This window comes from Acinonyx jubatus, chromosome X, assembly GCF_027475565.1.
Source record: "Acinonyx jubatus isolate Ajub_Pintada_27869175 chromosome X, VMU_Ajub_asm_v1.0, whole genome shotgun sequence".
Classification (NCBI taxonomy): Eukaryota; Metazoa; Chordata; class Mammalia; order Carnivora; family Felidae; genus Acinonyx; species Acinonyx jubatus.
The window spans coordinates 19,640,054-19,653,149 of record NC_069389.1 but is presented as its reverse complement, the minus strand read 5'-3'; the positions used below and the strand labels follow the sequence as shown (position 1 = coordinate 19,653,149).

Here is a 13,096-nt window from a genome sequence, read left to right as displayed (position 1 = left end):
GCTTCCATATTCCCATCAGAGGATGCTTTGCTCAGAGTCTTTTGCCTGAATTAAGAGATAAGCTGGAAAGAGGAATTTAATCAATTAGAAAGTGCAGGCTGAGGGTCACCTGGCTGGCTCCATTGGTAGAGCATGTGACTCTTAATCTCAGGGTTGTAGTTCAAGCCCCAAGTTGGGTGTAGAGATAACTTTAAAGCAAAATCTTAAAAAAAAAGGCAAGTGCAGACTGAGGTCAAAATGGAGGTAGTTGAAGACCTCTCTCATACATCCTCTTGCAGTCTGGACTGAAGCTCAACACAGCTGTGGTCTTGGGACGTGGCTTCCTGCTTTCTTGGATTTGACCCCCTTTTTTTGGGTTCCATGTCATCTTCTCCTTGGTTTTCTTTGCCATGTTGTTGAACTATGTGGTCAAGTCACTTTCAAAAAAGCCCTTGTTGGAGGGAAACTTTCCAAATCCTTGCAAGTCTGAAAATTAGTTTCTCTTTACTCTTATTCTTTTTCCTCCCTGAACTCATTAATTAGCAGTGGAGCTGTTTAAACAACCCTAAATATCTCTCTTATTATCTTAGGATTTTATTTTACTCCTTTTGATTTTTTTTTTTTACTTTTGTCATTTCCAAGTACCTCTTTCTTGTTCTCTGAATGTTCCTTTTTCATAGAACTCTTTTTTCTTTTAATGGAGTAGCTTGTTGAATTTATCAAATTCATTCAGTGATACTTAATAACACTTTTAGCTTGGTTTTTAAGTTCTTTTGTTTCCTACCAGGTCATTTTTTCCCCCTTCTTGCTTGTCTTGATCTCCTCTTTTATGTTGCAGGCTTTCCTCAAATGACTGGTGGTCCTTGGTTGTACAGTCATGTTTAAGAGCAAGGTGATTGAAATGCTATTAAGAACTTTTAGTGTAGGGGTACCTGGGTGGCTCAGTTGGTTAAGTGTCCAACTTCAGCTCAGGTCATGATCTCGCGGTTTGTGAGTTCAAGCCCCACATCGGGCTCTGTGCTGACAGCTCGGAGCCTGGAGCCTGCTTTGGATTCTGTGTCTTCCTCTCTCTCTGCCCCTCCCCAACTTGTGCTCACTCGCTCGTTCTCTCTCTCAAAAATAAATTTTTAAAAATGTAAAAAATAAAAACAAGAACTTTTAGTGTATAGATGAGGCTTGCTGGCCAGCAAGTTCTACCTCAGGGTGAGCTGGAAGGGAATTGCTTCTCTATGGAGGGTGCCTCCACCCAGGGCCCACATGAGGAGGGCTCTACTCTTGGGCACAAACTGTCATGTGCACGCACACGAGCTATCTTGGTTCTCAGCAGGAAACTCGTGGCATTCCTTTAGAGATACTTCTCCACCTTTGTGAAAGTCTGCCTGGTTAGACTGGCCACAGGCACTTTTGCACTAAGATGGCACGGAGGAAGGAGAGAGTCACCTAGGCTGTGCATAGGACTCGCCTTTGTGTCCGTCCGGAATCCCCCCCATCTCCCTGCCGCATCTCTCCCGACCCCCCACCCCCGCATCTTGATGCTTGGCTGCCTTCTCCATCCTTCACAGGACCTGCCATGTCTGGGCTGCAGGGGATACTCTGCTTCCTTCACTGCAGCGCCTTCACAGCCGTGTGTCCTCTTGCTTCTGTTCGCCCACCATTTCTGGAAAATTAGATGACACTTCTTTTTTTTTTTTTAATTTTTTTTTTTAGATGACACTTCTTATCTCCCAGTGGCCCCTCCACACATTTCCTTTTTGTTGTGGATTTATTATCTGTATTTTATTCTTTTACTGTTACTTTCATGGAGCATTAGAAAGAAGAGGAAGGCAGTACTTGTGTTTGGTACTTAATAGGAAGCCAGTTTACTGTAAAAGAACATAAACCTTAGAAACCAAAGTGCTGTGTGCTGCTTTTCAGATCAGTCTTTGTTTCTGCTTCCTTAGAAGCGGTGGTTTTCTTGAAAACATTGTGCAGATGATGGAAACCATTCACAGAGGACCACATATTATAGCTGCATTTATGTGAAATGTCCAGAGTAAGCAAACATGTAGAGACAGAAAGTACATTAGTGCTTCCCTAGGGATGGGGATAATGGGGGAATATTGAGAGTGACTGCTAATGGATATGGGGTTTATTTTGGGGGTGATGAAAATATTCTAGAATTGATTGTAGTGATGGGCTGCACACCTCTGTGAATACATCAGAAGCCATTGAATATACACTTTAAATGGGTGAGTTATGTGAATTATATCTCAGTAGAGCTATGAAAATGTGTGGTTCTCTCCAGTGCATATGACATTTTGGGGCACATTCTCTGTTAATGTAGGACCAAAGAAAAGAAGTCATATTCAGTGTTAGATATCCAGGGCAAATTGTGATGGTAAGGATAATGACTCATCTGATGGTATCTACAACTTTTTATTTAATAGGTTCAAAAATAAAGAAGTTGGTGTATCCCCCTGGGTTCATGGGATTAGCTGCCTCTCTTTATTATCCACAACAAGCCATCGTGTTTGTCCAGGTAAGTAGGCCCAGTAAGCTGGGGTGTGCTTTATTCTTGCTTATGTCTGTTTGGGTTTATTGCTTAATTTTCTTATTTTGCAGCTTTTATAGCAGTAGGCTAAAATTTCTTTGCACACATAGATGAACTACCACCAATTTAAATGTTTTTCTCCACTACATGCCTCAGTTCTGGCCCTCCTTCCAATCACGTCAGTGTTCAGAGAATGCACACCCATTTGACTATTAGTCAAAGAAAATGAGGATAACTTTTCTTGGCATAGTTACATGGAAGTCTAAAGACTCAGACTCCAAAGCTGATAGTTATGGGTCATTCTCCATTTGGATGTGTCTGGTCACAGCCTATCCTCCTTGGAGCTGCAGGCATAAGCCTGTGCTCTGGCCCCCCGCATCCTCTTCCTGGTCCTGGTGGAGGACCTCCCTTGCCTTGCTGGAGGCTTCAAGCAAGGCAGTCCCTTCTGCTGGGAGTGCCCTTCCCGGGGCTCTCAGTTGGCTGCTTCTTTCTTTCCCTTCAGGCCTCAGCTTGGTGGCATCCTGTCAAGTAGGAGAACAGAGTGGCAGGCGACATGGGTAAAGCTACGTTTTAGTCTTCTCAAGGTCCCGTAACAACATACCATAGACTGAGGGGCTTGAACAACAGAAATTTATTTTCTCACTGTTCTGGAGGCTAGAAGTCCAACATCAAGGTGTTGGTAGGATTGGTTTCTCCTAGATCCTCTCTCCTTGGCTTGCAGATGGCCACCATTTCACAGTGTGTCTTATAATGTGTCTTATAATAACACCATTCATATTGGATTAGAGCCCTACTCTTATTACCTCATTTAACCTTAATTACAGGCCCTGTCTCCACATATAGTCACATTGTGGGTTAGGACTTCAGCATGAATTTTCAGGGACACAATTCAGTCTATAACAGCTAGACTAGCCACTCGCAAAGTGTGATTCCTAGACCATCAGCATCAGGATCACCTGGCTCATTAGAAATACACATTCCCGGGGCACCTGGGTGGCCCAGTCGGTTAAACGTCCATCTTTGGGTCAGGTCATGATCTCATGGTTTGTGAGTTCAGGCCCTGCATCGGGCTCTGTGCTATCAGCATGGTGCCTGCTTCGGATCCTCAGTCTCCCTCTCTCTCTGCACCTTCCACACTTGCTCTCTCTCTCTCTCCAGAATAAACTTAAAAAAAAAAAGAAATGTACATTCTTGGCCCCAACCCTGACAAACTGACTCAGACACTCTGAGTGTTAGGGCCAGCCACCTGTGTCTTAGCAAGCCCTCCAGGGGATTTGAATGTCCGAGATGTTTGAGAACCACCGATGTAGACTGGACTTCCTCAGGGTGGTAGTGTCTGGACTTAGTGGAACTGTAGACATAGAGTCTCTTGGAAAACTGGAAAGAACAAGACAGGCTGTAGGTTTTCAACTCCTCGACAGCATATGGAGACGGGAACCCAGTTGCTAGAGGTGCCCTATCACGTGGAGACTTAGTCCCAGGAGGAGCAGCAGTACGGTCATTACATTTGGGCTCTCGGGGCTCTGAGCCAGACTGATCTGATGTTGAGGTCCTGGAGTAGTCTTCATGACAGGACTGAGTCTGGATTCCTGGATTGTGCTGCAGTTGTAGGTGGGAGGCCAGTGCCTCCGGCTATGAGAAATTGGTGGCTTTAGGAGCAGATGCCAATAAGATCTCTCTTTTTTTTAATGTTTTTATTTTTGAGAGAGTGCACATCGGGGAGGGGCAGAGAGAGGGGTACAGAGGATCCAAAGCAGGCTCTGTGCTGACAGCAACAAGCTCGATGTAGGGCTTGAACTCATGAACTGTGAGATCATGACCTGCGCCACCCAAGTGCCCCCAGTAAGATCGTTACAGCATGGGCTTGACATTGTTTATAGCAGTCCTGGAGGCAGACAGTTAACATCCCTCTGCCTGCTTCATCTCCAGCTCAGGAACAGTGAATTATGTCTGCCTGCCCTGTGTCACAAAAACAATCATACATCATCTCAGTCTCTTGTGGTTTCAACAGTAAATGGATAGGGTCTGGACAGTAGGCTTGGCTGCTGGTTGAGAAGCATATGTGGCTTCCCCCTGAGTAGAGGCCTTTTTTATCTTAGGTGCCACAGCATATGTTGCAAAAGATCTTTTGTATTCACAGCCAAGATAGTGGAATGAAAATATGAGTTGTATTCTAATTTATTTTTAAAGTCAGTGGGAAGGAGTTTTGTCTTTTATTTTGTGCTTAGAGTAAGCCAGAACAAAACCATTGACTTTATTTTCACTAGATATAAAACATTAGTGATCTGTTTGAGGTGATGAGAAAGTTCTGGAAATGGATAATGGAGATGGTTTTTAATGGTTAAAATGGTAAATTGTACATATATTTGGCTATAATAAAACAAAAAGAGACTCCACTGATTGAAAGAGATCTTCTGTAACTGTTTTAATGTCATTTAATTCCGCTTTCACAAAGTTTGTGTATCAATACCCTGACCTTGGACCAGCCACTTAATTGCTCACGTTTTTTGTTCAGTAGCATTTGGGTGGAAGTATTGTAATAAAACCCTTTTGAAATGGCAAATCTTGTTTTCCTCTCAGAAATTTAAAACACCAAGAATTGTGTTATATACATGGTAAATGCTCGATGGGTCTGAGAGTATCATATATTTTAAGAACAATTAGAAGAACTAGAAGACTCTAAGTTATAAGAAACCAGCTAGTAAAACCACTGGATTTACTAACACTGTGACCTTAGTTAGACAAGTCACTTGGCCTCTGAATATTTCCTTAAAATCTTTGCCTATTTACTGTACAGGGCTATTATTAGAATAGAGTTAATTCATGTGAAAGTACTTTGTAAACTAAAATGCTATACGTAGATCAATGATTATAACAATTAGAAAGAAAATAATAACTGCTTTCAGAAATTTGAAGAAGAAATTTCATGTGGAAGAGTAATCAACATCATATGTCATATATAGGACCAATGAATGCAAATTCCTAGAAGCATATTTTTTAAGTAGGCTCCACACCCCACATAGGGCTCGAACTCACAACCCTGAGGTCGAGTCATACCCTCTACTGACTGAGCCAGCCAGGTGCCCCACTAGAAGCATTTTTTTAAAGAAAACTCAAAACTAGGGGCGCCTGGGTGGCTCAGTTGGTTAAGCCTCTGACTTAGGCTCAGGTCATGATCTCACGGTTTGTGGGTTTGAGCCCCGCATCAGGCTCTGTGCTGACAGCTCAGAGCCTGGAGCCTGCTTCGGATTCTGTGTCTCCCTCTCTCTCTGCCCCACCCCTGCTCATGCTCTGTCTCTCTCTGTCTCTCAAAAATAAATAAAAATGTTTAAAAACAAAAAAGAAAACTCAATACTAGGGGCTTCTGAGTGTCTCAGTCATTTGAGTGTCTGACTCTCGGTTTCGGCCCAGGTCATGATCTCACAGTTCATGAGTTCAAACCCCACGTCGAACTCCATGCTGATAGTGTGGTGCCATGCTATTACAATATCATATTAAGTAGTGAGTTCCTTGACCCCAAAGTATTTTCTGACCCTGGGACCTACCTCTCAGGATGTTGTAGAAGGGATCTTGGATCAAGAGGCAAAATCCCTATAGAAACTTGAAGCCTTTTGTTTTGGGTGACCTGGAAGAACTACGAACATCTTCATTGGGCTCACCTATTTTTTACCTCAGCCCCTACAATGAATGAGTGATTTTCAGCTGGGCCAATATGACTTGGTTGGCCATGATGCACTAGATGAGATAGGCAGAAGCCTTCTTTCTGTGTCTCACTTTCAGGAATTTCATATACCAGCAGCTGACCTCCTACATTTTTGTCCTTATACACCTGTAATTTATGGCAAATTATTTTAAACAATAACTGCACAACCAAACTATGTTTTCTTCTTATGCTACAATTCTTACTCGTTTTATTTGCTTATGTTGCACAGTTTTAATGTGTATGTCCAAAGACTTCTGGGTTTGTCATATGCTTAAATACAGCTCTTTTGAAAAGAGTAAAAAGGAAAATGGAAGATTCTGGTTCTAACCAGTCATGTATGGAATAACAATGGATCTTTTATATTTTGTTTCAAGGTCAGTGGGGAGAAATTATATGACTGGGGTTTACGAGGATACATAGTCGTAGAAGATTTGTGGAAGGAGAACTTTCAAAAGGTGAGAAAGATCTTTTTCATTATCTTCCTTTTGGTGTAAATATATGGTTTTCTAGGGTTTTGTAAAATTCTTGATAACCTTGGTGCCTGCTCTTGCTTCTACTGTTTGTTTTCATTTTGCTTCTAGCTCAGATTCTCTTTTGGTAGCCTCTGTCGGAGAGCAATAAAAATCTCCGTGCATCCGGCTATTATCAGCAGGGCTGAATAAGTGGTGACCATAAAATGCATTCCACTGCAGTCTTAGATCATAATTTCCACTCTATCATATTTATAATGTGCTCAAAGTGTAGCGTATTATCTGAAAGTTTTATCAAAACTGCATTCAAAGGGAACATACTGTGCTCCCAGGCAAAAAACAACTAACCAAACAAGGCTCCTCCTCTTGCTATTTCACTTGTTATAAGCCCCCTCCTTTCCCTTAGCAGGACTGTATCCCTTCATCCCCTAGCCTTCTTGGCCCAGTTCAGGGCATGAGCTGTGGCGTAGTGGGGATCAGCCTCCAGCTACAGACCAAATTCTCTGTGCTGACTCATGGGTGGATAAGCGGAAGAGGAAGGAGGTTGTGTAATTGTAAGGTGTCGTCTTTCGTCTCTTCTTGCAGCTACATAGCTGACTGAATGTTGCCCATGTTTGCTGGAACACTCTACTCTGATAATGAAGAACGGGTATAGAACAAGGCATGGTGTTTCCTCCAAGCACTTGGAGGCATTGCGCAAGAAGGAAGAACTAGGGTTCTTACGTTAATATACCTTCTACATTATAGATTGAAGAATGTTCTTTTTGACTTCTCTCATCTCAAATAAAAAAACTCTTTGAAAATATGAAGAACTATCTCCAAATTGAAATCCAGAATTTTGAACCGGAACTTGGATGTAACATTATAGAATAAATTATAAGCCCTCCTCGTTGTTTACATAAATCATCTTCCAATGAAATCTTAAGACTTATTTTTGTATTAGTGGTATCTAAAGGAATTAGTCTCTATTGAGCCTGTTCAAGCTAGCTTTGGCGAGGAAGTTCTGTATTAATATTAAGTGCCGTTTGGCAATTCCCTTTAAAGAATAAACACTCTTAGTTTTGTTTTCATTCCTCTGATATTTTTTTTGGAAGCTTGCTTTCCTGTTTAAAGAATTCCTTAAGTCCACACTGAGTTTTATATGGGAAAGGAAATAGAATGTCAGGTAAGCTATACACATCCCTAGAAAGAAAGGTGGAAAATGAAACTCATCCTCCGTTCCAAGTGGTCACTGTGGTGTTAGCGCAAATACACGTGAACTGAAGCCATTTGCGGGGGAGGGGGAGCGTGTCTCCTAGGAGCCTCCGAGTGCTCACTTGAGGTGCCCGTTGGCAGCCCAGACTCACTGCATATGAAAGCCGAGGAGGGGATCCCCACAGAGCCGCTAGCTTGGAAAGAGCTTTTTCTGCTCTAGAATCCAGCCCAGGGCAGAAACAACGGGACTGTGGCTGGAATGCAAGTTAAACAGGCCAGCATTTTATGGTAATTTGAAAACGTTAGATGTTAACACTACTCACATTTATATGCGAGTCTTTGGGGAGTGAGATAGTAAAGATGTGTAATTAGCTCATGGCTGGTCTGCCTTTTTACCTCTGGTCTTCTGTGTCCTTGCCCTCTCCAGAGTCCTTGAGAATGTAATGTTCTTGCATTTGTTTACTCTGAAAGCCTAATTTTCCTGATGGTTGTCTGTTCTCAGTAGAAGGTAATAAAATTGATGTTGACTCAACATTTAACACCAATTATAGATGAAGAACAGAAGGCTCTAATCAAAATTTGATATACTTAGATTTCGGGAACTGTTTGGTAGTGAAATGCCATTGTTTTTCATTGATTGCTCTTCACCCTCCTTCTTGGATTTTGTGGCTTTTGGTCGTTTTTGTTTTATTGCTGAGAGCAAAGATTTAAGCTACTCTGGAAGAGGAATCCTTTGGGGCTCAGGGACTGTCTCTTTGAAGGGACCTGGGGCACACTTTATGGTTGAGTTTTTTGTTTATTCCTTAGCTTATTTGGAAATTGGTTTTCAAGTCAGGCTTGAAATTAGCAGTCTCAATTAGATGTAGTCTTATGCATGGTTGTGCTTAGTTATCCCTGTAGTGATCTCACAAATGTACGTGCTTGTGATTCTTTTTGTTTTTTTTTTATGTTTTTATTTTATTTTTGAGAGAGAGAGACACAGTGAGAGCAGGGGAGGGGCAGAGAGAGATAGAGACAGAATCTGATGTGCTTGTGATACTCAACTAGTCAAAGAAATTTGTGGACATTGTGTTTCAAACAGGGCCCTGCAATCTTCAGTGGTATTAATGATGGATGGCCCAGTTCTCCATTATGTTATTTGCCATGGAGCTGTCTTACCTTCAAAGGCCCTAAATAAGTCTGTGGTATTTTTCTGCTCTCTTACATCCCTTTTGCCTTTTAGAAATTAATACTAAGTGTTTGCACTGGGTCTTCGACCAGTAAAGTTTAGATCAGGTGGTTTTTCAGTTTTGTCATTGTCTTTGGTCAGTTAAGAGAAATTTATCTGCTTCAGCTAAAATAAACTCTTTGTCAGAACTGTGCAGAAACGACGGGTGTGTCCAGAAATAATATTATCATCCTAGTGTGGTCTAGGGTGTTGTTTTTTGTTTTTGGGTTTTTTTTTTTTTTTTTGAGATAGACAGTATCTGTTGGATTTTAAACTCTCTTTACAGGGACACCTGGCTGGCTCATTTGAGCATGCAACCCTTGATCTCGGGGTGGTGAGTTCGAGCACCACATTGGGTATAGAGATTACTTTAAAAAAAAATCTTTGGAAAAATAAATAAACTCTGTTTACAGACATGCACACAGAGTTTAAAATCCAACAGTATAATGACCACATATATACCAACCATCCATCTATCTTTTAAAAGATAGGAAATTGCCCATGTCTTCCAAGTTCTCCATGCCCTCCATGTCCTGCCCTGCCTCCCCAGAGGGAACTACTCTCCAGAATTTTGTTTTTCATTCCGTTTTTCATAAGACACTGTAGTTGAACTTGTCTGTTTTTTGCCTTTAAAATATAAAGATATCAAATATACATACAAATAAATATAAAGAGTATATCTAGATGGAGTCTTAACTGTATGTACTCTTTTGTAACTTGTTTTGTCCCCTTAATACGGGCCATATATAGCTATAGTTTATTCATTTTCACTGCTGTAGAATATTCCTTTGGGGGAAAATACCTATGTTGATGACTAGTTTGGTGATTTTCAGTATATTGTTGCACACACAGCTCTGAACATTTTTGTACATGTGTCACGGTTTATTCAGAGCTTTCTTGGTTCATAGGGTCTGCACATCCATTTTACTAGATGATACCAAGTAGTCTTACAAAGCGGTTGCCGCTGTGGTAGCTTTAAAATAGTTCTTCACTCTGGGGTGTGTGTGTGTGTGTGTGTGTGTGTGTGTGTGTGTGTGTGTGTGTTGCTTTATTCTCCAATTTTATTTTAAAAAATTTCAAAACTACAGAACACTTGCAGAAATAGTATACAATGACTCTACCCTTGGTTTAGATTTAGCAATTAGCATTTTGCTACATTTGCTTTGCCTCTTACTTTGCATGTGTGTAGGCACTCACACATGCCTGCATTTTCTTTTTCTGAACTATTTGAGAGTTGGTTATAGGTATCATTGCACTTGCCACTCATACCTAATTCAGCATGTATTTCCAAATAACATGAGCATTCACTAATATAATCACAATATCATTATCACACTGAGGAAAGGTACATAAATATTTACATAAATACTACCTAGTTATGCAGTCCATATTCAGGTTTCTCTGGTTGCCCCAATAATGTGTGTTCTTGCAACACCTTTTCAGTTCATTTCTTATAAGGTGTCAGGATGGCCAAGTGGTCTAAGGCGCCAGATTCAAGGTGCTCAATTCATTTCTTACAGCTTAGTGAGTTAGTATAAGGCAAACACCCTTGTGACCATCATGTAAAAACAAAAAAAAAAAAAAGAATTTTACCAACCACCCCAGAACCCCCTCCATGTAGACAGTTACAGTCCTCTCCCTCCATCCAAAATTACCTAGTACCCTTTTAGAGTAATAACTTCCTTATCTTCCTTTGTGGTTTTATCACCTTGTCACTTTAGTTTTGCCTGTTAGTGTTTCTGACTTTATATAAACCCTTTTAAGTCTTTTCCTCCCCTCTTTTTAAATCACTTTAAATCTACAGGTTCCCCTTCCACCTTTTTATTTTCCTTACAACGTATCTATTAAAAGAACCTGGCAGGGGGTGCCTGAGTGGCTTAGTTGGTTAAGCATATGACTTTGGCTTAGGTCCTGATCTCACGGTTCATGGGTTTGAGCCCCACATCGGGCTCTGCGTTAACAGTTGAGAGCCTACTTGGGATTCTCTCTCCCTCTCTCTCTGTGTCCCTCCCCCACTTGCTCGCTCTCTCTCTCTCTCTCTGTCTAAAATAAGTAAACTTAAAAGAACTTGGCATATTGGACCTAGAGAGTTTCCATTGGTTTAAGCTTTGCTGATGTCACACATAAGGTGCAGTTGACCGTGTTCCTGTCTTCTCTGCATTTCCTGCAGATTGGCAGCTGGATCCAGATGATTGCTTGATGAGGTTCGTGTTTGAACCTGTTGGCAAGGCTGTAGGTCTACGTAGGCACATAAGTCTAGTTTTTGCTTTGCTATTTTGGTGTTAGCAATGCCGAGACCCTTTGATTCACCGGGGATTAGAAAATGGCTATATTCTACCTCTGCCATGTCATTTTTCACATATTAGCTGGAATATTTAAATAAAGAACCACTTCCCTCATCTGCCATTTAGTTACCCAGTTATAGGAAAGACAGGACAAATGCTTCCTGTCTTCCATAACATTTTTTGTTATGTTTCCAATTTTCAAAATAATGAATTGGTTCCCACTCATCCTCAGAAGGTCACCAGTTAGTTGGGTTTTTTTTAAATATAATTTATTGTCAAGTTGGCTAACATACAGTGACCAGTTAATTTTTTTAATATCATCATAGATTTATTGCTTTATACATTTTTGATTTGAATGTTTTGTAATTCTTATTCCTTATTAAAATTCAAATCGTCCCTCTGGCTAGTAGAAGTTGGCTTTGAGCGCTTTTGACATGAGCCCCAAGTAGTCTGTGATGGTTTCCTTGATATCTGGCATGTCAAAATCATCTCAGAATTTCTTTTTTTTTTTAATGTTTGTTTATTTTATTTCTTTTTTCCTTTTTTAAATTTAAATCCAAGTTCGTTAATGTATAGCATAATAATGATTTCAGGGATAGAATTTAGTGATTCATCACTTACATATAACACCCAGTGCTCATCCCAACAAGTGCCCTTCTTGATACCCATCTCCCATTTAGCCCATTGTTTGTTTATTTTTGAGAGAGAGTGAGTGCAGGAGGGGCAGAGAGACCTTGAGACCGAGAATCCCAAACAGGCTGCACTGTCAGCACAGCGCCTGGCGCAAGGCTAGAACTCATGAACCGAACCGTGAGATCATGACTTGACCTGAAATCAGGAGTCAGACGCTTAGCTGACTGAGCCACCCAGGCACTCCTCAGAATTTCTGATTGTAGTTTTAATGTACATTTCCTTGATCACTAATGAGGTTGAGCATCTTTTCACGTTTATTGGTTTCCTCTTCTTGAAACACCTACTCATGTCTTTTGGCCATTTATTGTATGACTGATTTGTTCCTTCCTTAATGATTTATAAGGGTTCTTTATTTTTTTCCTAGATGCTAATGTTTTTGGTCACATGTTTGCAGATGTCTTCTCCTAGTTTGAGGCTTGTCTTTTCAGTTCAGGTGTCTTTTGAGCATCAGAAGTTCTTAATATAGTTGGTTTTATTGACTTTTTTTCCATTGTGGTTTTCACTCTTTGAATCTAGGAGCTTAATAAAAGCCTGCAACTATTTACTGATTGTCCATTGCTAATATGAAACCCTTTCAGATTAGTATCAGCCCAACGTCTGAGTGTCCGAGATGGAAGCCAGTCGTGGGTGCAAGGCCCCAGGCCCACAGATGGCCCTTTTGGAGTTCTTCTCTAATTAGTCAAACACAGCAGTGTGTCTCCGCAAATGGCATGTTTAGTTTTCACTAGGTTTCTAAAAAGATGTAACAAGTTACTATGAAGGAATTGTAGAATGACTGTTAAAGGCCAACAATAACTAAAAAGTAAAATCTTCATAATTCGTTAAAGGGCAGGAAAATACATGAAGAAATATAAACCTGTTACTAATGTGAAAACTGAGCAGAACTTCTGAAGCTGGGCTTTTAATAGTTGTGTTCAGTCCCCTGCTGGCTCAGCAGGAAAATGAAAGGGAAGCAGCAGCCACCACCCTGAGTAAATATGCCCTGCTTTCTCTTCCTCCATTCCAAATTCCTCAGCTTGCTAAGCACACTCAAGT

General features: G+C 40.9%; 1 protein-coding gene across 2 annotated transcripts in view; it reads left to right on the top strand.

Moving 5' to 3' along the window:
- The window catches only part of APOO (apolipoprotein O), a 56,773-nt gene that overhangs the window by 34,362 nt on the left and 9,315 nt on the right, over positions 1 to 13,096 (top strand). For both annotated transcript variants that reach the window (XM_027054505.2, XM_053202178.1), the window contains exons 6-7: positions 2,406 to 2,497; positions 6,587 to 6,667. In XM_027054505.2, the coding sequence (XP_026910306.1) occupies positions 2,406 to 2,497; positions 6,587 to 6,667 (173 nt within the window). The remainder of the gene's footprint in view (positions 1 to 2,405; positions 2,498 to 6,586; positions 6,668 to 13,096) is intronic.